Source organism: Lampris incognitus, chromosome 2, assembly GCF_029633865.1.
Source record: "Lampris incognitus isolate fLamInc1 chromosome 2, fLamInc1.hap2, whole genome shotgun sequence".
Lineage (NCBI taxonomy): Eukaryota > Metazoa > Chordata > Actinopteri > Lampriformes > Lampridae > Lampris > Lampris incognitus.
In genome coordinates this window covers 98,444,854-98,470,537 of record NC_079212.1, presented here as the reverse complement: position 1 = coordinate 98,470,537, position 25,684 = coordinate 98,444,854, and the positions used below count along the sequence as shown (strand labels likewise).

General features: G+C 43.5%; 2 protein-coding genes across 2 annotated transcripts; both read left to right on the top strand.

Moving 5' to 3' along the window:
* Positions 1-5,420: 5,420 nt before the first annotated feature.
* Positions 5,421-10,030, top strand: LOC130131066 (taste receptor type 1 member 3). Its single transcript, XM_056300889.1, has 8 exons — positions 5,421-5,623; positions 5,805-6,105; positions 6,676-7,032; positions 7,153-7,566; positions 8,245-8,448; positions 8,707-8,827; positions 8,939-9,309; positions 9,413-10,030. Exons 1-8 carry the CDS (start codon positions 5,421-5,423, stop codon positions 10,028-10,030), a joined length of 2,589 nt encoding a protein of 862 aa, XP_056156864.1.
* Positions 10,031-11,761: 1,731 nt separating this feature from the next.
* On the top strand, positions 11,762-19,063 carry odad1 (outer dynein arm docking complex subunit 1). The gene is made up of 13 exons (XM_056275304.1): positions 11,762-11,828; positions 11,922-12,021; positions 12,165-12,354; positions 12,504-12,629; positions 12,823-12,936; positions 13,743-13,810; positions 14,565-14,752; positions 14,893-15,027; positions 15,165-15,247; positions 18,142-18,310; positions 18,465-18,628; positions 18,751-18,854; positions 18,973-19,063. Exons 1-13 carry the CDS (start codon positions 11,762-11,764, stop codon positions 19,061-19,063), a joined length of 1,599 nt encoding a protein of 532 aa, XP_056131279.1.
* Positions 19,064-25,684: the final 6,621 nt, after the last annotated feature.

Sequence of the window (25,684 nt, the reverse complement as noted above, 5' to 3'; positions counted from 1 at the left end):
GGTGATCAGCGCCGTCTCGCTGTCTGGCCCCTGGGCTCTCCCGGGCCGGGGCGAACCGCGAGAGCAGGCTCATGTCCCGCACCGCTCTGCTAGTTCGTTCTCCGAGCACAGCCCCTGCCGACCCCACACCACCATCGCTTCGAGGGCCACTAGGAGAAACCCCCCGCTTCACCACTTGAGCGATGGGCAACAAACCGGGAGGCCCACCCTGGACATCTGAACGATGACGGGCCCAATCGGTGCGCTGAATGGGAGGTGTGAGGGGACGAGATCGCTTAGCCACCGCTTCCGCTAGTCCATCGATACGCGCCGTGAGGGCCTCCATCTGTATCTCTATCTGGCGTTGCATCTTAACCCGGGTCCGGCGCTCCATGTTTTCCATCTGGCGTTGCATCTGAACCTGGGTCTGGTTCATGGTTTCCATCTGCGCCAGGAGGAGCTTCATCCAGGCGTGCTCTCCGGGGTCTTCTGTCCCCACACCAGCACCATCCAGACTCAACTCAGACTGCTCTCCCACACCCTCCCTGTCCTGTGACATCTCCACTCTTCCACTGATTTACGCGACCACCGAAGAAATTACAGTGCTTCACAAAATGGCTGACTCACTCAGTTGCTAGCTAGCTGGGTTAGCTCACAGTGTGCAGGCTGAATTATGCCGCCATGTGACCGGGGCAGGATCCTCCGGTGTTGAGATTATGGCGAATCCCAACCTTTTATCCCACTTCTGACACCACTTGTCGCGGTTTTTCTATAGCCCGGATAACTATGGATGGAGGCGGGGACTTTTAGGTGCGACAAACCGGGCTTCACCACCGTTAGCTGGATAGCTGCGCCAATGCTAGGGCTAGCCTGCTAGTTAGCTAGTTAGCCGTGTGCTAATGGGTTAGCAAGCTCACCTTGGGACCAGGGCTGGTGATGGAACAGGGCGGCTGGGCGCTAGGCGGGGCGGGAGATGGATGGCTGCTCTCCGGGGTGCGTCTCTCTCTCTCTCTCTGTACTCTGGCTCCGGTGTGACCGGGTGAATGTCTCTCTCAGTCTCTCTGTACTCTGGCTCCGGTGTGACCGGGTGAATGTCTCTCTCAGTCTCTCTGTACTCTGGCTCCGGTGTGACCGGGTGAATGTCTCTCTCAGTCTCTCTGGGGAAGCTCTCGGGGGTAGTCAGCTAGCTACAGGTACCGAGGCAGTCTGCTGCTAACACTACCACTGCTAGCCACCGTATCTACTGTCTAGCCCAGGATACGCTAGGTTTCCCTGCTCTATCCCACGCTAAGGTGACAGTCTACGATATGGTTACTAAACAGTTCTGCCCTTTGTCTCTCCCGCGGTGTCTAATATAGTTGCGTCTGTGACAGCGCGAGCTAACCTGTGATTGGTCCTCTAGCTGCACGAGCCCAGTGCAACATTCCAAGTACATCCCCAGGCATTTCCCACTACAATACAATGAATAATATGTAACTTGAAAGCTGTATCAGTCTGAAGGAACTACTGAGTCATACACATTGGTCAGTGCACAAGAAACCAAGACAATTTTATCCGCTGTTGTCATACCAGCACTATGCTTATTACGGAGGTAGTCTGTTGGTAAAATTCATTGTAAAATTGTAAAATTTTCTCCATACTAGGCCAATGACATGCTCCACGTGGATGCGGACAGATGCAATTTTTGTTGTTGCCTCAATTTCTAAAGGGCCAAGCTGCTTTTTCCCTTTTGTAAAAGCAGGTATCTTAACTTCTGCATGATACATTGCTGTGCTTTCTTCAATGTCAAATCCCCGATCTGCAAGTACTATATCCCCTGGTAGTAAGTTATTTAATATACCACAGTGCTCTGTCGGGTGCTTATCACTGACCCAACCACCCCAAGCTATGATATTCCTCCTTGAGGACAGATGCCAATTAAGAATTTTGTTGTATTATGGTGCATGCACAATGAGACAGTTTGAGCTCTTACAAGGAGATTGGCTGGTTTCTCTATAAAAACCTCAAAGCAATCAATGATTACTGCTACTCTCATTTTACCTGAATGCAATGGGAGTAGTTTTCCAAAGCTCTTCCCTCTCTGGCCATTTAAGGAGAAATTCTAATCTTGTTGATGCGATGTCCAAGATATTAAGAAAGATTCTAGAAATTGTTGACGTCGGCACATTGAACCTGTAACCTAGATCTTCACATGCCAAATTCAATCTCAATCGCATGAGAAATACCAGGAACTGCTGGAATTTATCAAGAGAGCTCCTGGCAGTTACTACTATGTGTGGCTCCAAAAGATCCAAAACAGCCGTCATTGTTATGAAGTTAGGTAGGCCAGTATAAAATGACACCCTCTTATCATCATTCTGAAATGACTCTTTTGATAAGGATTATGCCAGATTTCTTTTATGATCAGAGATTTCTTCTGTTGTTCTCTTCAGATCTTCGACCATGTTGGAGATGTCTTTCATTGTTAATTCTGTTTGGCAGGATGACTCATTGAATCGGTTGCTTTCTTTGCCGGCCTCTTGAAATCCCTGCTGCTGCTCAATGACAGTATCTTCTTTGGCTGTTACAGTGCAAGTTGATATGTATAGGGTTTTTTTTTTCTCTCTTATCTTCTCCCATTAGGTTCTTGTAAACATTCAACAGAACCAAGCCTGAACTTCTGATGCCCAAGTAATTGTGATGGAGCCCAATCAATTTCTTCTTTCATAAACAGAGCTGATGGTTTATCTGTAACATCCATCCATCCATCCATTATCCAAACCACTTAGCCTGCTGTCGGGGTCACGGGGATGCTGGAGCCTATCCCAGCAGTCATAGGGCAGCAGGCAGCGAGACATTCTGGACAGGGCGCCAGGCCATCACAGGGCTCACACACACACACACACACACACACACACACACACATATGAAATTATTATATTATCAAATCAATCAAATTGTAAAGAAATTAATAAAACCATCCAATATGAGCAGCTCGCAATGATTAAGAGCAGAGTTATTTGAAAGCATGAAACAAGAAGTTTGTATGTCTTGGGGATGAAGACTCAGCAGAATTCTGCCCCGTGCCAATCAAAGGTAGCAGGGAGGATGTACAGCTAGTACTTAGCAACTAAAAACTAAATTTCAAGTTGACTTGCAAGGTTATGCACAGTATTGGGAGGGCCCTTCCATTGCAAAGCCAGCTCACTCACAAAACCAAACAAAAAGGCCTAAAGTAAGACCATCAATCATGTAAGCTTATCAGTGACAAAATGGTCAGAACAGAACCCTTGGCATAGTCTAATTTTTCATCTGTAAGCTCTTGCCACTTTATCCTCGATATCCATTTCTTCTTCTTTCATCTGACAACCTTTGAGTTTCTTCTCCTTGATGGCTGATTATCTTTGGAAAGCGAAAGTAGGACTTGTCAGCTCTCTGTCAGCTCGATTGGAGCAACCAAAAACAGTGCAGAAATTAACCATTGTAAAATATCGAACCACAATAGCTATTCTGTATGAATCTAACCTTGAAACAAATTCTGTCCACTCTGACTGTTTAGAAAAAAATTTAGCATCGTGCAGTGAGAGCAACAGCATCCTGTGGTTTGGGGCCGTTGTCCAACATGGCGGATGTGTTGCCGTCACATGATATGTGACGTAATATTGGGGAATAGTTGCAATCACAGCATTGTAAAATGGCAACAGATGTAGGTTGGGGGATACCTGCAGTCGACTAACAAAGTCACTTTCATGACTCACTTGGATGAGTGATGAAGTGTTACTCCCACTAAACGTTGTGTCCAGATGAACTGATTCAACTTTCTGTGACTTTCTTACATGGATTACTGAGCATGCGTAAAGACATTTACCGCATGTATAGGCTCTATGCAAAAGCATTGGCTGGAATATGACAATTTGTTTGGTATGACTGAACTAAATTACATGCAAAATTGCATGCAAAATTCACAAGAAACATTTAGCCAAATTCAAACTATGACAGGGTAAACAAAACACGTCATGAAAACCTCATGCCATATGTAATACTGTACTGCTGCCACTAACTATGAAAAGATTTAATAAATAATGTTTTTCACTTGTCTTTATAACAACATAGTGGTGTTATGAATCTGATACTGTGTAATTTTTTCCTTAAAATGCACTAATGAGGAGCTCAGTGACAGCCTCACTTCACTGTGTTTCACCGCGGTACCAAGCCGGTACAAATCAGGAGAAAAGTGTGTGCATATCTCCTCTTACAGATAGTAACTCCGAATAAACTTTAAGATGAAACCACAAGCAAATCTCAGTGAAATGCTCCAGAAAGACCAACACCACCTGCACGGCACACGTGAAGTCAAGCACTTGTCCTCAGTTGTTACTCACCGTCCACCAACACTGTGTAAAACCTCAAACCCATTCATTCAATATAACCTTCCCATTAATGCGACAGAAATAGTTTTAAAACTCTGCGCTCACAATTCAGCTGAAAAGCTAAGGTCATGATATTGTAGCGAAAAGGCATAATTAATATAATTAATAGTTACTGGAAGTCTACTGCTACTATTGTTGGGAGTAATAATAGTCATGAGAATGACATTAGAAGAAGAAAAGAAAGAATGAATGAATGTGTCTTCTGCATTTAACCCATCCTATTGTATAGGAGCAGTGGGCAGCTGCAGTGCCCGGGGACCAACGCCAGTTCTTCTTTCTATTGCCTTGCTCAGGGGCACAGGCAGGAGTATAACCCTAACATGCATGTCTTTTTGATGGTGGAAGGAAACCGGAGCACCCGGAGGAAACCCGCACAGACACGGGGAGAACATGCAAACTCCACACAGAAAGGACCTGGGACGGCCTGGGGTTCGAACTCAGGACCTTCTTGCTGTGAGGCAGCAGTGCTACCCACTGGGCCACCGTGCTGCCAAACATATTAGGAAGAATTTTATGATGATGATGATGATGATGATGAAGAAGAAGAAGTAAAATGAAGAACATATAACTTAATGGATATACTGATGTGTTATATCTAGCTCTCCAAATACAGCATTCGTAAATGTAGGTCAAGCCCACTTAGCCTAGTGGGCTCCATTGGGTTTACCTGTATAGGTTTACCTGTGTAGGTTTACATGCATTACATTACATGAGCTTTCTATTGTCTGTGAGCTTAGAGTTAAACAACACAGAGCGGAAATTGCACCAGTGTCCTCTTTAAAAACACTGTGAATACTATCAGTATTTATTTATGCTATCGCAGTATGATTCTCTTCTTTTCATCATCCAATCAGAAACATATGACAGAAGACACAGATGACAGACATAGAGGGAGGGGAGAAATCCTTTGTACCGACTGACTCACTTCGGGGCTTGCAGGTGAGTTTGCATATAGCAATCCTACATGGTGCAACAACATGCCCACTTGCCTCTAATGACCCCTCCATGCTTGGTCTCCTGCTCAACTGAAGAATGGCTGTACCTCCCCAGCTGTTGGTGCTGTGCTGGATGTTTGGACTGGGTTGCTGTCAAAATTCACATAGCTGGTTGCACAACATCCCTACCAGCCTCTTCAATCTGTCTGGGGACATTTTGCTAGGAGGTCTATTTCCCATCAACCTGTTCACCGGCAACCGAAGTCAGAGTGAGATGCCTAATGACATCAGCTGTAACAGGTACAGTAAAATGAAATATTAATGTGAAATCTATTTTTAAATATATGTTTGGGGATAATGTGGCACTGTCATCGTTGTCCAAATATCAGGTTCGTTTTTTTTAAATGAGTATAAATGCTTACTGCATACTTAATCTAACCATGCAGGCTTTGATTTTTCTCTTCACTGTGAACAAAACTAGCGTAAATGAGGTTGGACTGGGTCTTGCTATAGTGATGAAATACACTGTGGATGAGATCAATGCCAACCAAATGCTGCTCCCAGGCATCAAGCTGGGTTATGAAATCTTTGACACATGCTCTCAATCTTCTATTATTGTGAAGTCTACCGTCTACTTCCTCACGGAGAAATCCACCGGAAATTTGGCTGTCAAGTGTAATTATACCAACTATGAGCCCAGGATGGCAGCTGTAATTGGTCCGGCCACCTCGGAAATGGTGTCAGTCATAGGAAAACTCCTGGGATTCTTTCTGATGCCACAGGTTTGGTCACAAACATATCAATCAGTAGACAATACAAACACTAAGGCTACACAATTCCTTGAAATGCAAGACATCTACATCATCTAACTTGCAAGAAGCTTTATTTTTCTTTACATCAGCGATGGTGTTCAATACCACCTTTGGCTGGTAAACCTATCTCAGTGCAGCTTTACAGTTAATACAGACAAAAAAAACAACAACAATGTTTTGTCACTGAAACCCTACCAAGCTAGGATATTTGAGGAGGGGTAAGCTGAATCGATGCTTTTGCAAAACTATAATTGATGTTAGTGTGCATTCTTGGTTGTTTGTTTTATGATGATTACCGACTTACCATCTTGATTTACAGTTACATCACAGGTCTGAGTCAATGCCACTTACTGTAGTTCCTTTTCTGACCTTTTCATAGAGTTAAAACACAAATAATGTAGGATAAATGTCAAGGTATATTGTGACTCATATTTAAATCTCAACCACTTCTGTCCCCTTTGTGCTGCCATAGCTATTATTGTTTCATGGGGAGATTGGAAGATTTCCAAATGCATGTTGTTGTAATCCCTTTGCCTTTAGATTAGCTATGGAGCCACCAGTGAAACATTCAGCAACCGGTACCTCTACCCATCTTTCCTGCGTACGGTGCCCGGTGACAAATGGCAAGCGGAGGCCATGCTGCACCTGCTGAGGGAATTTAATTGGAACTGGGTGGCATTGGTGGGCAGTGACGAAGAGTATGGCCGCAAGGGCCTGGATGAGGTTTCCCGGCTAGCAGTAAAGATGTCTATCTGTGTGGCTTATAAAGGGCTGATCCCCATCTACAGCGAGGCTGAGCCCGTAGTCAGAAACATCCTGGACAACATTAAAGCAACCAAAGTAGGCGTGGTAGTGATCTTTTCCCTCGCTCCGTCGGTGGAAATTTTCTTCAAAGAGGTAAGTGAAGCGCAGCACCATGATTGTGTAAGTAAATGTTTGTTTTCTTATTGTGAATCTCATTTCAACGGTTCTAAGCCGCCGGGTCATCATTTTTCCTGCATTGCTTCACGTCATCAGGTCATTAGGAGGAATATGACCGGTGTATGGATCGGTAGTACGGCGTGGGCCTTCAGCGATCGTCTGACTCTCCTCCCCAACATTCACACAGTTGGCACAATCATAGGATTTGCAGACAGGACGCAGACCCTGGACTCGCTGACTAATTACACAGAGGTACTCCTCAGCAAACTAAGTGGGAGCCTGTCCTCTCAAGCTCTACCGTCAGCCACAGTGGGTCCCTACGGTCCATGCCCACAATGTTGGACCTTGTCACCTGCAAATATAAGCGTTGTGACGACGCCTTCAGTGCAGCGTGGAGCTTACAATGTCTATACTGCCATCTACAGTGTGGCACAGGCACTGCACAAGCTGCTGGGATGCAACGCAACCAACTGCGTGTGGGGAGCTGAAAGCAAGATCCGCCCTTGGCAGGTGAATTTACAAACCCTGTTGTATGAAGTATGTATCAAAGAGGGGGTTTTTCTTTTCTTTGACCTCGTTTCTATTCAACACCTTCATACCAGCTATTCTTGGTACATGACCTTAGGATGTCTTTTTCTTTTTCTTTTTTTTTTCTTTCTCTTGTGTTTTGATGTTTTTCCCCCCTTTATTCTCCTTTTGTTCACAGTAGTTGAGTTTGTATTGTCCAGCACAACTTGCACTTAATTTGAACTATACAGTGCAGTGGGAATTAAGTTCGAAATGTATAGTGGCTGAATTAATTTAAGATTAGATGAGAAGGAGTAGGCCCTGTGATGGCCTGGCGGCCTGTCCAGGGTGTCTCCCCCCGCCTGCCGCCCAATGACTGCTGGGATAGGCTCCAGCATCCCCACGACCCTGAGAGAAGGATAAGCGGTTAAGGCAATGGATGGATGGATGGATGGATGGATGGATGGAGAAGGGGTAGGAAAAAATAAGTGTACACTTCCTCCTACTCCCTTTCCAACATGTAACTAATAATCTGATATTTACGGAGATTTGTTCACTGAGTTTAATGTGTGGATTTGTTGATCACCTCAGATTGTTGGCAATGGCTTATCTGTAAGTTATATCCTGCTTATTTACATGTTCGAAATAAATTATCATCATCCTCACTGTCTTCTTTTGCAGCTGTTGGAAGTGTTGAAGAATAATCCTTTAGAGATGAATGGAACGCATTTTGCTTTTGACAGCAGTGGCAGCCTAAACAAGAGTTACGACTTGGTGGAGTGGGTCTGGAAAAATGCAAGTTTGCATTTTATAAATGTTGGAACCTTTAACAATAAACTTTTACTCAACAAAACCCTCCTCACATGGCACATGGCAAACTCGGGGGTAATTGGCACATTTCATCTATAGATTCAATTTCATGTAAATGTATATTTTTGGCCAATAATGCATATAAACAATATCATAGACTGATATATTTCCAAGTTGGAAACTATATCAGTCGATAACATAGTGTAACACCTTTATGCATAAGGCAAGCTTTGGAATTAAGCCACACTGAATATGAAACTTCTTTAGGTTGCTTGCATGCTGTTTATTTGTCTGTACAATAAAGCACTAGCTGTGCTTATGCAACCTTTGCAGGTCCCTCAGTCCACCTGTTCAGCAGAATGTGTGGCAGGCCAGGTGCGAAGAGTCAAAGGCTTCCATTCGTGTTGTTTTGACTGCATCAACTGTTTGGAGGGCACTTTCCAGGCAGGAAAGGGTAGGCAATCGTTTTGACATGTCCACTACTCATGTGTATGCAAAACTTTTATTTTTAGATACTAGACTTGCTATCAAAAGCTAAAGCTAATTCTCTACCCCTGACTCAAAGATGACATCCAGTGCACTAACTGCCCTGAGGGACAGTGGTCCCTAATGCGCAGCACCAATTGCAGTCACCCTACCTTTGACATCTTATCCTGGGACAAGCCTGAGTCAGTGGGAATGATGCTGGCTGGACTGATGCTGCTGATGTGCCAGGGGTCAGTGGGGCTGCTGTTTCTGAAATACAGAGGGACCCCGCTGGTAAACGCCTCTGGTGGGGCCCTGAGTGGTGTGGTTTTGCTCAGTCTGTCAGCAGGCTGTCTCAGCCAGCTGCTTTTCCTGGGTCAGCCTGGTGACCTGGTGTGTCGTCTGCAGCTACCCCTCACCTCAATCTTTCCAACAGTGGCCCTCTCCATTATTACAGCCATCTCACTACAGGTGAGGAAATAAAGAAGAAAAATAACACAGTGGTACCTATAATGGACAAATTGAGTAGTACACTTTATTATTAATAAGCAAATTCTGAAACCTCTTCACACAGATACTCTACATAAATGAGTTCCCTCAGAAAGCCACTTCTCACCTGGACATGAGAGGCCTTGGAGTCTGGCTGCTTGTGATAATCTGCTGTTGTGTACAGGCAGGGCTCTGCGGCTGGTATGTGCAGAGAGCAATTTTGCAATCTGAGCACCTAGCTCAGTTAAAAATAAGATTTTTGCGATGGTTTTTGACATGTCCTGCAGAGCCCGCACTGGGCTTTGGCTTAATGCAAGGCTTCAACTGTGGCTTGGCCCTCATATCCTTCATGTCCACCTTCATGGCGGCGAAGCCTCTCCGACAGTATAACCTGGCCAGGGATATCACCTTCTCCTCTCTGATCTACTGTGTCATTTGGGTGATCTTTATCCCCATCTATGCCGGCATGTCTGACAAGCACAGATCATTTATTCAAATGTCTTTCAATCTGGTAAGCAACATGGAACTAGTGGCAGCCTACTACTTTCCAAAGTGCTACCTGTTGCTGAGCAAACCGGAGCTCAACACTTCGGCCCACTTCTGCACGTTTCTGGAAGGTGCACCACCGACGCCTACTGAGGAGGAGCAGCAAAGCCCATCGCCACAGTCAGAGCAAGAGACACAGTACAGCCAAGAAGAGTAAGAGATGCATCAAGGCACTGAATACTAGATTTGACTTGCAATTTTGTTTATAAGTGTTTATAATCATTGCCAGAATGATGTTTAAAGAAGAAAAAAATGCAATACCGTCCTGTTACACACGGTGGGATTAAACGATTGTGAACAAAATAAAATGTATTTAAAACCAATTGCAAGGCTGCGTGTATTGTTTTTCTCCTCCTTCAAACATAATATCATCTCTGAAAAGATGATAGCTTTAGAGTATTAGATTATAAAACCACACTGACCCCGCCCCACCTCGTCTTCACTTAGCAACGGTTGCTAACAACTGACGTCATCTGGAAAAACAGGCCAAAGGAGAACGGAATTGAATTAACGACAATTTATCCATCGTTCCCCGGGCGGGTTGATTTATTTCTCCTTCCAAAATTAACTGAACTGGGGTTTTCTCTCTCTCTCTCTCTCTTTCTCTCTCTCGCCCCTCGACAATAACAGGCTGCGAGTTCGGTCGCTATAAACTGCGGTGTCGTTTATTACGGAGCCGAGAGCTGACAGTAAGACCAAGTTCGTTTGCCTAACATACGCACAGAAGTTTGCCTGTCGCTAAATCCCAGAACCTAGCTAACTGGCCGTTAGTCAACGCTGAATTAATTAGCCCGCATATTAACAGCTTCATAACCAACTTTTTAATTAATATTTTGATAGCATGCATCAAATAGCTTAACTTAGTCGACGCAGGATTCTTGTTTCGCGTCATTTTATAACTAATGGGCCATAGCTTAACTTGTCATATCATCCCTGTTTAAGCGTTTTCCAGTCATTTACTGTTCGTCAGCCGGTGTGTACGGAGCCGTATGAGGGACACGGGGAGGGAAACCATTCATTCATTCATTCATTCATTCAGTCGTTCATTGCGGAAGGCAAAAGTGCCCCTAAAATGTTTCCCTCACCGTGTCCCCGATACGGCTCCGGAGACACGAGAGTCAGATCAGTCAATCAAGCAAGCAAGCTGCGTTTTATATGGCGTTTTTCTCTTTTCTTTCTTTTTTATTATTATTATTATTATAGAACACAAAACATAGAACATGGGGTGTTTTTTTCTCCATTTGAGATAAAAGAAAGAAAAAGTACAAAAACCATACTTACATAAATTTAAACAAAAGAAGGACGTTTTTGGGGGAAATATACAATTTCCACTTCTCCCAAATTTGCTCAAATTTAGTTTCCTGAAGCCTCGTGGAGAGGGTGATTCTTTCCATCACAACATTTTCGTAAATGACATCATACCAGTCCTCTATAGATGGGGTGTCTGGCTTGAGCCATTTCTTTGTAATCGCTTTTCTAGCAGCTACACTCAACATGTGGGTGCTGCATGTAATAGCCCAAAGAGTGGTTCATCCCGATTAAAAGTAATTTTTGTCCCAAATATAGTCACTAATTCTATATAAATCTTACGCCAAAAGAATCAAATCTTTTTGGTTTTTTCTTGGATGATGGTGATAATTCCTAGATAACGTAAGATTTTTATCAGTTACAAACTGTCCAACAGACTAACTAACCTACAGTGGATGAAAAAACACGAGGTTATACATTATACATCCATTATCTTCTCTGCTATGGTCAACCTCTGAGGGCCTGGTGAAAAACTGACTTGTTGGATGAGCTGGTTAGAGAACTGTGCAAATAGCCAACTAGTAATATTGACATCATTATTATTTATATATAACTTGATCTTATATAGTTTATTGTAACCATGCCTCGAGGAAGATCAACCACAAGTGCCCACACAGAGAGCAGCGAGATGGATACTGATGGTATAGGTAATGTTGTTTGTGTTGTTGATACCAAAAGCCACATATGTACGTTACACAGATCAAATTGCCAGCTTCAGCTATCATATGATTTTATTCCAGCAGAAACAGAGCTGGCCAAACTGCAGAGACAGTTCCGCATCATGGAAGTGGACCGGCAGGCATACAGCATTCAGTCTCAGAAGCAGATTCGTAAACAACGGTAAAGAAGACCCTGCACCTGCAGCGTTGATTTCGCTTTTTTATGCTCTTGTGTGTTAAGATTTTTTTATATTTGTCATGTAATTAGCTTTGTGTGTGTGTGTGTGTGTGTGTGTGTGTGTGTGTGTGTGCATGAAAATAAAGGCAACAGGTAGAGAAGCTTCAAAAAGAACAAGAGGAATGGCTGCGAAGTCTTCGTGTTTCTGAGAATGTGTCCTGCAGACAGCAGGATAGTGAAGACACTCAGAGCTTGCGTACTGTACTGGAACAGAGAGATGTGCTGGAGAAGGAGTTGGCGAGTGAGAAACATTGTCAGAGACAGATAGAGGAGGAGGTAAAGGTCCTTTTAACTGTTGATTTTCTTGACTAATGCACAAATTCCTTTCTACACATAAATGAATTGATACATCTTATTTTCCTGTACCACATATAAGCTCACATATACAAATGAAATCTAAGCAGAAGCTTTTTTCATATGGGCAGATAGCTGACATGGAAAGGAAGCTTGTCACGCTGAAAAAGGGGGCGGCCAACAGTAGTGATACACAGAAGTTTCACACTCGGCAGACTCAGAAAACCATACGCACCCTGGAGAGCAAACTGCACAGAGTGAGTTACAAAACACATCACAAATCCATGCTTAGGTATCAAAAGAATCTCTAATACCTTGATGGATGCTCCATACTGTTGAGAATGGTTACTTTGTCTGGTCAACCATGGAAAGTTTTGCATGATGACTTGACAAATTTTAAAAGGGCAGTACAACAGTTTTTGCTCCATGTGTGTCTGATATCCTCTGCAGGCCTTGATTTGTTTCAGTGAGCAGCTGACAAAAAACAGCCATTTGAGAGAGGAGTTAGAGACTCTGCGCATGGAACGCATCCGTTTCCAGCAAATACACCAAAGACTGGATAAGGTCAGAGGTTACAGGCGTCTGGGTGGTGTGGCGGTGTATTCCGTTGTCTACCAACATGGGGATCACCGGTTCAAATCCCCATGTTACCGGCCGCTCGGTTGGGCGTCCCTACAAACACAATTGGCCATGTCTGTGGGTGGGAAGCCAGATGTGGGTATGCGTCTTGGTCGCTGCACTAGCGCCTCCTCTGGTCAGTCGGGGCACCTGTTCAGGGGGAGGGGGAACTTGAGGGAATAGTGTGATCCTCCCATGCGCTAAGTTCCCCTGGCGAAACTCCTTCCTGTCAGTTGAAAAGAAGCAGCTGGCGACTCCCCATGTATTGGGGGAGGCATGTGGTAGTCTACAGCCCTCCCGGATCGGCAGAGGGGGTGGAGCAGAGATCAAGATGGCTCAGAAGAGTGAGGTAATTGGCTGGATACAATTGGAGAGAAAAAAAGGGGGGGAATCCCCCCAAAAAAGAAAAAAGGTCAAGGTCACACCATACACCAGTCAGAAAAGTCAGACACAAAAGCAGACATACTAGCTCTGATAAAGCAATAACATTTTCATTTTTTGTCAGTGTAATTCTTTGCCGGGCACATTCATAGCAAAAAAAAATTAATTATCTAAAAACTACTTGTTTTTTTTGTTGTTGAGTATTTCTTAGTCAAATGCTGAACAACAACAATTCTAACACAAAATTTTAGTTATCTATGATGCCACCTTTGCAGAACATTTTTTGGAAGTGAAATTGCTTTGCAACATTTTCAAAGTCAGAGTATTGATTTGAATACTGTTAACTCGGCATCGTTTCCTGTCTTTTATAGGAACTACAAGATATCCGCAAGGAAATTGGAGAAATTATCACCTTGTCAACTGCTGCTTATGATGCCAGGTGAGTATTAATTTTAGATTGCCATATAATGTTGACAATCAGTGCAGCAAGGGGTTTATGGACTCCCTCCTCTGTTGCTCTCCCTGAGGTTTCCTCCTATTTTTTTTTCCTCCCTGTTAAAGGTTTTTTTTTTTAGGGAGTTATTCCTTATCCGATGCGAGGGTCTAAGGACAGGCTGTTGTATTGCTGTAAAGCCAGCTGAGGCAAATTTGTAATTTGTGATATTGGGCTACAAATAAAATTGACTTGACTTGGAGGCATCCGGGTGGTGTGGCGATCTATTCCGTAGCCTACCAACATAGGGATCGCGGGTTCGAATCCCTGTTACCTCCGGCTTGGTCAATGTCCCTACAGAAGCAATTGGCTGTGTCTGAGGGTGGGAAGCCGGATGTGGGTATGTGTCCTGGTTGCTGCACTAGCGCCTCCTCTGGTCAGTCGGGGCGCCTGTTCGGGGGGACTGGGGGGAATAGCGTGATCCTCCCCCGTGCTACGTCCCCCTGGCGAAACTCCTCACTGTCAGGTGAAAAGAAGCAGCTGGACACTCCACATGTATCAGAGGAGGCATGTGGTAGTCTGCAGCCCTCCCCGGATTGGCAGAGGAGGTGGAGCAGAGATCGGGACTGCTCAGAAGAGTGGGGTAATTGACCAAAAATTCAATTAGGGAGATAAATGGGAGGGGGGGTGTTTACTTGACATGACTGCATGACTGTTTTTGTTTGCTGAAGAAATTAATTTGAATTCTTATGTACCATAGAGTGGAGGCTCAGTCTAAAATGACCATGATGAGGGAGAAGGCAGTTAAGGACCTTGCTCAGTTCAATGCTGAGATGAAGGAACTGGAAAGAGTTATTGCACAGGAGTGCTGCCTTAAAGAGTTTATGACTACTAAGTGGAATGAGAGATCTGGTCAGGTTGAGGGCCAGGAGGCGGAACACAAACAACGTAAGACAACTTAGTGATCATGTTGGAGCTGACTTTGCTGATTTTACAGTACAAATGACAGTTCAAATGGTAGTTGTAGCGGCAAAGCTGATGATGTTGGTGATAGTGACTGTAATGTGGGTAATTTTTCAATGCTCTAGTATCAGAGCTGAAGGAACAGAAGAAGATGGACTCGGTAGAGGAGTCAATGGACATTCTAGAGGAGACATTTGAGAGGATTAAGGCTGTGACAGGAGAGGACAACCTAGACATGCTGGTCTCCAGGTTCATCCAGGGTTAGTCACCACCAACACAACTGGCACACTCACAGCCCCACCCAAATACAGCATTTCTTGATCGTTATCATACAGAAACGTCAGTGTCCCCTATTAAAATATACACTTTTCTTACTGTTGTGTGTTTTGGCATGCAGTTGAGGATCGCAACTTTGCACTTTTCAATTTTGTAAATGAGCAAAACAATGAAGCTGAGGCACTGAGGGATCAAATCAGCCAGGTGAGTATGTACAGTCATGGAAAGGTTTACTTGCCATGTTTACATTGCCCTATTGTTTTTACATTGTTCATCTTACATTGACTCGCAACTTTCTATAGGTTATAGTAGTCTAAAGGGAAGTTATGATAATTAGAAAAGAGGAAACTAAAGTTTAGTACTTGCCATATTTATCTGGTCATCTTTTGGTGTGAAAGAGCAATTGTCTCACACTGGTTAACCCAGCCATAAACAAAAGATGATAAGAAGGTCAACTGTTTGAATAATGAGGTTAACATTCAGTCCTAATTTGGGACATTTACATTTTAATTTATGTTCATTACGCTGCTCATTTAGCAGATGCTTTTATCCAAAGCGACTTACAAGAGTGTCAGCAACATACAAATGTTACCAACATAGAGCACTATATGAAAATCAAATCATAGCCAGGAATGTATGTTAAGTTGAATCAGAATCAAAATCAGAATCATGTTTATTGGCCATGTACACTACCGTTCAAAAGTTTGGGATCACCCAAACAATTTTGTGTTTTCCATGAAAAGTCACACTTATTCACCACCATATGTTGTGAAATGAATAGAAAATAGAGTCAAGACATTGACAAGGTTAGAAATAATGATTTGTATTTGAAATAAGATTTTTTTTACATCAAACTTTGCTTTCGTCAAAGAATCCTCCATTTGCAGCAATTACAGCATTGCAGACCTTTGGCATTCTAGCTGTTAATTTGTTGAGGTAATCTGGAGAAATTGCACCCCACGCTTCCAGAAGCAGCTCCCACAAGTTGGATTGGTTGGATGGGCACTTCTTTGAGCAGATTGAGTTTCTGGAGCAACACATTTGTGGGGTCAATTAAACGCTCAAAATGGCCAGAAAAAGAGAACTTTCATCTGAAACTCGACAGTCTATTCTTGTTCTTAGAAATGAAGGCTATTCCATGCGAGAAATTGCTAAGAAATTGAAGATTTCCTACACCGGTGTGTACTACTCCCTTCAGAGGACAGCACAAACAGGCTCTAACCAGAGTAGAAAAAGAAGTGGGAGGCCGCGTTGCACAACTGAGCAAGAAGATAAGTACATTAGAGTCTCTAGTTTGAGAAACAGACGCCTCACAGGTCCCCAACTGGCATCTTCATTAAATAGTACCTGTTAGAGCCTGTTTGTGCTGTCCTCTGAAGGGAGTAGTACACACCGGTGTAGGAAATCTTCAATTTCTTAGCAATTTCTCGCATGGAATAGCCTTCATTTCTAAGAACAAGAATAGACTGTCGAGTTTCAGATGAAAGTTCTCTTTTTCTGGCCATTTTGAGCATTTAATTGACCCCACAAATGTGATGCTCCAGAAACTCAATCTGCTCAAAGAAGTGCCCATCCAACCAATCCAACTTGTGGGAGCTGCTTCTGGAAGCGTGGGGTGCAATTTCTCCAGATTACCTCAACAAATTAACAGCTAGAATGCCAAAGGTCTGCAATGCTGTAATTGCTGCAAATGGACGATTCTTTGACGAAAGCAAAGTTTGATGTAAAAAAAATCTTATTTCAAATACAAATCATTATTTCTAACCTTGTCAATGTCTTGACTCTATTTTCTATTCATTTCACAACATATGGTGGTGAATAAGTGTGACTTTTCATGGAAAACACGAAATTGTTTGGGTGATCCCAAACTTTTGAACGGTAGTGTAGGTTTGCACAAACATGGAATTTAACTCCGGTTTCATGGCTCTTTCAGTGTACTTAACATAGAATAACAACACAACAATCAACACAACAAGGAATTCAGTGTCAGTGCACCTTAGAGCACCAAGAATCAGAGAATCGAAAGTACAAAGTTGATGTACATTGCCACAAGTCAGAAAACAGGCAAAAAAATTCTATCTAGCACAAGCAGAAAAGGGTTCAATAGTAAGTGTTTAAATACAGGGGCAATAGTGACAGCCGGTGCCAATTCACATTCATAAGAAAGTGCCACCTGAGATTAAGGATTAAGACAGGCCTGGAAGAGGAAAGTTGGGACAGCGAAGTCTATCATTAATCTGACAAACTTTGTCTCTATATCTCAGAGCAAATATGTTCTTATTGCAGGTCCTTTAACACATCATTAAAAAAATTATCATTCTATCATCACTACATGTGGAAGGCACAGTGTGTAGTTTCAGTGCAGTTTCTTTTCTCTAAATTTACTATGGCAGTCAATGAAAAATATAAACTATGTACTCTCTCTTACAGTCTGCCCCAAATTAGGCCAAATTGTTCATCACAGTATTCGTACAGAGAACTCAAATTATCTTTTTACAAGCAATGAGTTAGCTAGAGGGTTTTATTAATTTTAGAAAATGGATTGTTCAGTTAACCACGTCTAACTAGTTTAATTGCGCGTGGGAACCTTCACAAAATAATTGTACTTTTGGAAATTTTACACAACTGTGCACAGGGCAGAGTAAATTTATCTAGCTAGTTTTAATTTATTGAGGTTTTCAATAAAAACCTTTTTGAAAAATAGTATTTATTTCTATTTAATTGTTATAGAGTTAAACGAAAAAGTTCATTGAACACTTTCACTGTTATGGTGATATTTTTCTGTCATTTCCCCTTCATGTTCTACATTACAAAGTGTTTTTTGCATTATTATTCACAACAAAAAATTCCATGTGTTATTCAGTATATATAACACACTGCATTGCCTTTCAAATGAAAGGCCCACACTTTGTGGAATTATTTTAAGTTGTTTTAATATTTTTCTTTTCTCTTAGATGTCTTTTATTTAGTTCTACAATCCACAGAAAGATCTGACTAAATTCAATGCAAAAAAAAAAGTAAAAGTGTAAATGCACATCAGATAGGGAGCCTGTCGACCCTTTCCTCATCAATTTACACTGAGATGTGTGCATCTGCAGACCCAGGGTGAGATCGAAAAGTTTCAAATGAAAGATGTGCAACAGAAGCAAGAACGTTGCTTTCTGCTGAGAGAAATCGACGAGCGATTGAAAGAAATTGAATCCCAAAGGAGAGAGCATGAAAAACAAGCCAGCATTGTCAGCAAGATAATGGACCAGCTAAAAGCCGGTTTAGCCTCTCATTTTTTTCTCAAAACACACACGTTTACACCAGTGTGCACACAAACTTGTAAAAGCATGTACAACATATTCTAAAATGTGTAATACAGAAGAAAACATGAGCAGTTCCATGTTGGCCCCATTCTGTTTTTCTCTTGCTTTAGGAGTGAGCACCATCTTCACTAAGCTGGAATGTGACCGGTCAGTAATAGAGGACATGCTGGGCTCCTCTACAGGGATCAGGGATAATAACATCATGTCTTACCTGGGTCTAATTGAACAGAAGACAAACGAGCTTCTCACCATTCAGGCCTTCCTCAACACCAAGGTATGCTCTTAACCTAATGTACTGTCCTGTCAATCATCGTATCCCCTATTTTATACATTTCACTTTAAATTGTGTTTGTTGCATAGCAATCTGATGTCTACCAATCATTCTGTCTCTTAAAGGATGCTGATAGGGTCTACAATCCAAAAGACTTGGCCATATACCTACTGGGCCAAAATCCCGACATGTTGAAGCAGAATATCAGTATCCAACCTCCAGTCGCTAGGTTGGTGTTTTTCTGTGTTTTGCTTGTTATCAGTTTCATGCACAGCTTCGCTCACTTTCAATGATTGGTTTGTTTATGTGTGTGGCCGCATGTGTCTGTTTTTGATTGTCCTTGTCAGAGATGACTATGATGTAGATGAGTCTCCTCTCATTGATGATGAAGAGCGACCTCTTTCTCAGAGAGAACTTCGCCAAAGAATCATGGAGTAAGTGTGACAGCGGGAGTTTTTTCAGTGATAACGGTTGCAGTGTTTGAAAAAATACTTTGTACTTCATTTGATTTCAATTGAATTATTCATAGGTTCTTCAGAAAGAGGGGTCAGCCCAGCAGGGAGGAAACAAGGCTCCCCAGATCAGTGACCAGTCCATCAGCAGACAGCAATACTTAAGAGACCTTAGTAATGTAACACAACTCTCTAGCTAATGGACATCTGCTTAAATGGGATACTTATCTTCCTGCCCCCCCCCTTCTGCTGGGGTTTTGCTTGTTTTCAATGTTCAATAAAGATTATTAAAATGAATGTAAACCATGCAGTCCAATAGAAAGCATTTCTAGGGTGGACTTGAATCTTTGCAGCTCCAATACAATCAGATTTGTCGCTTAATTGTGTTACGTGTAGGCCTACATAACCCTTTTATGATGAATTATTGTTTGTAACAATTTTGGTATGATTTGTTTAGGCAGAGCTAATAAGATCAAGAGCTACTGAGATTCCTTCTCAGACTCTTGATGAGGTCACCCAGCTGTCCTTTGGATGTGTGCTCTACCCTCCACCATCTGGGTTTTAAATATACTGTGACGAGCTTGCGTGGAAGAATGGATGACTGAGACGAGCTTTCTCTTAATGCCATACCTGCGTCCCATACACCAAACGACCTGCAGGAGTAGCTTTTATTTTGGATAACTATTATCATTTGACAAACTCAATATCACAATAATCCCCCCCCCGACTTCAGGACCGGCGATGTCAGTCCAAGTCACGGTCCAACGGTCAGTCAGTCAAGTCAAATCAATTTTATTTATATAGCCCAATATTACAAATTACAAATTTTGTTTCAAGGGGCTTTACAGCAACACAACATCCTGTCCTTAGACCCTCGCATCGGACAAGGAACAACCCCCCCCCAAAAAAAACCTTTAGGGGGGGGTGGAAGAAACCTCAGGGAGAGCAACAGAGGAGGGATCTCTCTCCCAAGACGGACAACTTGCAATGGATGTTGTGTTTACACCATTTCCAGAATACAACACTGAAAGAGGATAACAGAATTATAACGGAAATGTAAAATGTATGAAGAATATGATGAGCAGGATGCCACGCAGTGTCCAGACGCCACCGGAACAGCCCAGGACCCAAGCCACGCGACCAGTCCTTTAACCTAGTCCGAGTCAAACCCCAAAACACACAACATATCCCAACATGAACAGAACACCCGAACTCGCAAAAAAATACAACACAAGTCACAACAGTTTCAACTCGAACATCAACACGTCCATGAGCCCTTCCGCTCTCCCGGCGCACAACCGTCAACAGTCAGAGCGTCCGCCTCCTCCGGTGCGCCTTAGCGTGCTACTCACTGCTATGCCCAGACAAAAAGGTTGGGGGCAGCAGATCTTTGTAACTTCCCATCCATCCATCCATTATCCAAACCGCTCATCCCGCTCTCAGGGTCGCGGGGATGCCGGAGCCTGTCCCAGCAGTCGGCGCGCTAAAACGCGGGTTATTGCGCCTCAGAGAAAATGCGCTTTCGGAGTAGCCTGCATTCTTTGACTTGTTCAGTACGGGGAAAATACAGCTCAGTAAGTCCAGTGTACCCACTTCTGTTACCCCTTTCCTTTGAAACGGCCCATAGTGGATGGAAATTCGTCTTTCCATGACGTCGGAAATTTACGGGGCTTTTTTCCCCCCTTCTCTGAACTTCCCCGAACCGAGAAGGCGTTAATGAAACCATGGAGACCGCGCATTTTGGTGCAACTGTATTGTCGTCCGAGTGGAAACAATGGGAAACTGAAAGGGCATGAACATTCCGCACAGGCGTGTTGACATGTTGAATAGGAAAGTAAAGTAAATATGTGCAAGTGTCAGAAAAACCTCGGGAGGGTTTGTCAGTGCGAGGGTGGGCACGTCTGTGGTGAAAAGGAGAAGTGGCCGGTAGGCTCGAACTCTCTCCAGCGGTCGCACTTGTGCTTTTTAACGTGTGATATGTCTGTGGGTCCAAGTACTCGGACCAGTGAGCGTTAAGGACCCCGCTCGCCAATGGCAGAATGCAGCCAGCAGGGGCGCAATGTTGGCAGGGTTCTCGCAAGAACTACAGACGCGGTCATACTTTCACAGAAATGTTGAGATTTAATCCGAGACTAATGGCTTTCATTGAAAGAAAGCCGTGTATTCAGATTTTCCACTCAAATTTATCCAAGTGTGCAATTACTCTTTGAACACTTTACCGATGATTAAGAAGGGGTTTACCGTTTTTATCTAACGGGGTGTTTTGAGGACTATTCTACACAGATCAATGGCAGTTATTCAAACACTGTGATTCCTGGACGTGACCCATAAAAGCAGTCCGCTCAATTTGTTGAACATGAATGGTGTGTAAACTTGGTGTCGGTTTTTATTCATAATAAAATCTTCTCTTTGGTTATTAAAAATAGTACTCCATCCCTGTCTGAATCGGTGACAGACAAAACACCTGTAATGGCAGTCATCTCTTTGTATATTGGTGCAGTTATATCACTGTCATTTCCATATTGTCAGGTCTGCTAGTTATTTCTGGCTCATCTCCGAGGACACACCTTTAATGTAAAGCCCACTGAGACTGTTGCTGTTATTTAGGGCTTTACTAATAAACTGAACATGACGTGTTCTTCTCTAGTGGCGCAGCTAAACGGGACTTGTAATAAACCTTAGTTAAAAGCATTAGTTCGGGCACAAATGGCATAGGTTCAAAAAGGAGAGCAACTTCCTTGATACAGAAGAGAAAATCAAGTTAGGAAGACTTTTATTTTAAGAGACGTATTTTTACCAAGTGTATTTAACCGAACAAAACAATTAACAAAGAATATTACTATATTTAGGTTTTGAAGGTCATGCCCTCGCCAAGAGCTTTTTTCGTATCGTGGGCCATACACAGGAACTGGGTGATTGTCCCAAAAAAATCAAGTTTCTAAACAAAGGAGATATATCTCTGAATCGCTGGGCGGGTCGTTGAGGTTGTAAACTACATATTCACTAAAGGGGTTTTCTCACTTATAAACGTCGTGTTCTCAATAAAAGTTGTGTCCAGATGAACTGATTACATTTTTCTGTAATTTTTCTGACTAGTTTTGGCCTGGCACGCTGCCCCCCCCCCACACCTCCCACTCTTTTTTTTTCTTTTTTTTTTGGCAGCGGTGATTTTGGGGAAGTGGAGCAGTTAGCGCCCCGGTAAACATGGGTGGCTAGTCGATCAATGACTCGCCTTGCTTTGCGTTAATCCTCAACTTTGTGGCTATGAAAATAGATTATCAGAGATAAAAGAGCACTTAGGGGGTAAGAAAGCGCCGGGTGGGGGGGAGGGGGAGGTTGAGCTAGAGGGAGGCTGCATTCTTTGAAATCCTACTCTTACACACACCCCTCCGCCGCAGACGACTCCTCTGTGCACACGGCTCTGCGCATTGCCATAGAAACCTTCCCCTTTAATCACAACAGAACCTCATTTCCTGCTCCTGACAAAGGCTCCTCATTGCCTGCGGAGGCTGCCTGTATCGAGTAGTTTCCAAGGCCCACCTCTCTTCCTGTTAAGCCCGGCCTACCAGCAGAAGGCCACCACTACCAAGACCCGCTTTACCACTTCTCTCCATATAAGAGCATTTTCCACCTTTTCGGTTACTCCGTCTACATTTTCTTTCCAATTTCCTCTGCTTCGCTTTATTTATTTCTTTTTTCTTCTTCTTTTCTTCTTGTCCTTCTGTGGTTTGTATGTTGCAGTGTTTTTTTTCTCTCTGTTTCCACTGTAGATTTGAGGGAAATGTTCAGGTTTTATTCAGGGCAGTTAGAAAGGACTCAGCAAAGCGCTGGTGTTTCTCGGCAAACGGCACCTCTGCACCTGTAGACCCGCAAAACACACCCAGAAACACACGCACGTATGCGCGCGCGCACATAACCCCAGTTAACGTCCACACGCTCTTATCTGCGTTCTACAAACTTGTCTGTATCCTGTTCGTCTGTTCCCTTTACTATCTCACGCCTCGATATACCTTATCAACCACAACCGTTCACGTCCTGTGATGCATATTGTATTGTTTCTCTCGTCTCGCCTCGCACACTGTAAAAGCCAACAGCTGTGTCCATTGCGTTGCTGTTTTTGGTGCTGGGTTACAGGCTGCTTACAAGACAGACGCATCTCGGTGTATTTTGTTTCGGAGGGGCTTCCCCACTAACAGCCCCCTTTATGCAAACTGTTGTTCCTCACGTCTTGGTAATTGAGATGCTTTGAAAGAATGCTTATGTCTAAGCTGAAAAACCTTTCCTCTTTTTATAACGCTGTTATCTCTCTTGTTTTGGCCAGTAAGATCTCTCTCTCGCTTTCTCTTTCTATCTATCTCTCTCTCTCGCTCTGTGTCTCTCGCTCTCTCTCTCTCGCTCTCTCTCACTGTGTCTCTCGCTCTCTCTCTTTTGCTCTCTCGCTCGCACTCTTGCTCTCTCTCGATCTATCTCAGACTTCTCTCTCTCTCTCACTCTCTCTCTCTCTCTCTCTCTCTCCCTCTCTCTCTCTGTTGCTCTCTCGCTCGCTCTCTCTCGATCTCGCTTTCTAACTCGGATTTCTCTCTCTCGCTTTCTCTCTCTCTCTTGCTCGCACTCTTGCTCTCTCTCTCGATCTCTCGCTCTATCTCAGACTTCTCTCTCTCTCTCGCTCGTTTGCTCTCGCTCTCGCTCGCTCTCGCTCGCTCGCACTCTTGCTCTCTCTCTCGATCTCTCACTCGCATGTTTGCTCTCTCTCTCGCTCTCTCTCTCTCTCTCTCTCTCTCTCTCTCTGTCTGTCTCTCTCTCTCTCTCTCTCTCTCTCTCTCTCTCTCTCTCTCTCTCTCTCTCTCTCTCTCTGTGTCTCTCTCCCTTCCTCGTTTGTTTATTTGGGAATTTTGCCAGGTATTTCCCTAGTCTGCCTTCACTCCAAACGCTACCTCCCTCCGCAGAACGCCGAGCCCCCCACCCACCCACCCCATACACACACCACGCACTCCACCCCTCCCACCGCCACTGCTACCTCTCCCACCAATGTATGTTGCTAAGCAACCAGCTGGCCATGAAGTCTAGAGCATTTTCCAGCCAATTTGGATTTTTCTTTTTAAAACAGTCTTGAGAGGACGATCGTCTCCTTTTTTTCCTCTCATCAATTTGCTTTTCTAGCATGAGTTAAACTATCTTTTAGTTTACTGTATTTGTTGATTTTGGATTTGGTGGTTATAATATGTTTGCTGCGTGAGCTTGCGATCGTTTTCAGAGCCATTTACCCAGCAGGCGCAGGTACCGCCAGTTTACCACTGGGGGGCAGGATGACTGGTTTCTCCGCTGCTACAGAAGCTTACAAGATTTTTTCTTTTTTTTTCTTTTTTTTTTACTGCTGTTGCTAAGCAATCCTGTTTCTCGGCTCTTGTACCTGTAGGTAATATGTGATTTTTTACAGATGTCCCTGACACCATTTTGTCTGTATTTTCACCATTTTGAAATTCATCTGATCACCCACGAGAAGGGGGAAAAAAGAGTGATGTCGTGCTAAAAAGAAAGACTTACTTGTTTAATTAACCGTGGCCCCGCAAATATGAGTCTCAAAAAAACCAACAAAAAAACAGGATATGTTGCAATTTCTAACGAGGCCCCCGGTTTGTGGCACGGACACAAAGTCTGTAGGTTTCTTCTGTCTGCCTGACTGAACGGGTGAGATAACAGACTCGTTTGAGGCCTAAGGGTTGAGTTAAATATTACCCTTGAACAACCAGTATAAAATTTCAGCTGACTTCGTCTCATTATGTAGCAGGCAGGAAATGTGGTCTTGAATGATTAGGCATGATCCTGACCGTTTCGTGTCTTTGCTTGCCTCTACTTGCTCCCCTTGTGGAGGATGCTCATTTCCTCAAGCCAGGGTCAGCTCAAAGGGTCCCTACTGGTCCCACTGATCAAGTCCTGAGTCCTGTAATTTCACTTTGTTTTATTTCTTTTACCTATGATTTCTCTTTATCTCTCGGTCTTACACTCTTCACATCTCCATGTCTCCCTCCCCCACCCAATCCCCCTGTGTGTGAGTCCCTCATCTCAGCTCTGGTTGCTGTGCAGATGGCTCTTTGTTGGTGCTTCACAATGGGGCCGAGGTCAGTGTGCCTCGCACCATCTACACACTCAAAGCTCTCCACCACAGCACCCTCATTGTTTTATCTGTCGCTTATCTACAGTGTTTCCCCATCCAGTACCAGGCATGTGTACTTGGAGCCGTCTCATCGATGAGGAGGAAGTCATAAAAACCACAGAGACTGCTTTGACTGTGAACATTACGTGGGGGGTCAACTTGTCCTCCCGCTGAGCTATCCTTCGCTCTCAAAATGAGATTTCATGTCATTTTGTCCAATCTTAAATCTCAGATGTGTCGGTCGTAAGTATGGCTTGGTTCTCTTGGCCTTCAAACCAGAATATCAAATTAGCTGGAGAAATGCAAATCTACCATCTGCTCTGTGATCCTGCATCAACCCTTGTTCATCATTAGTCATAAGGGTTAAGGCTAATCCCAATGAGCTTGCCCCTTAACATTTATTTGTGGATTTACAAGATACTGTGTCGTCAAAAAAAAAGGTAAACAAAACAA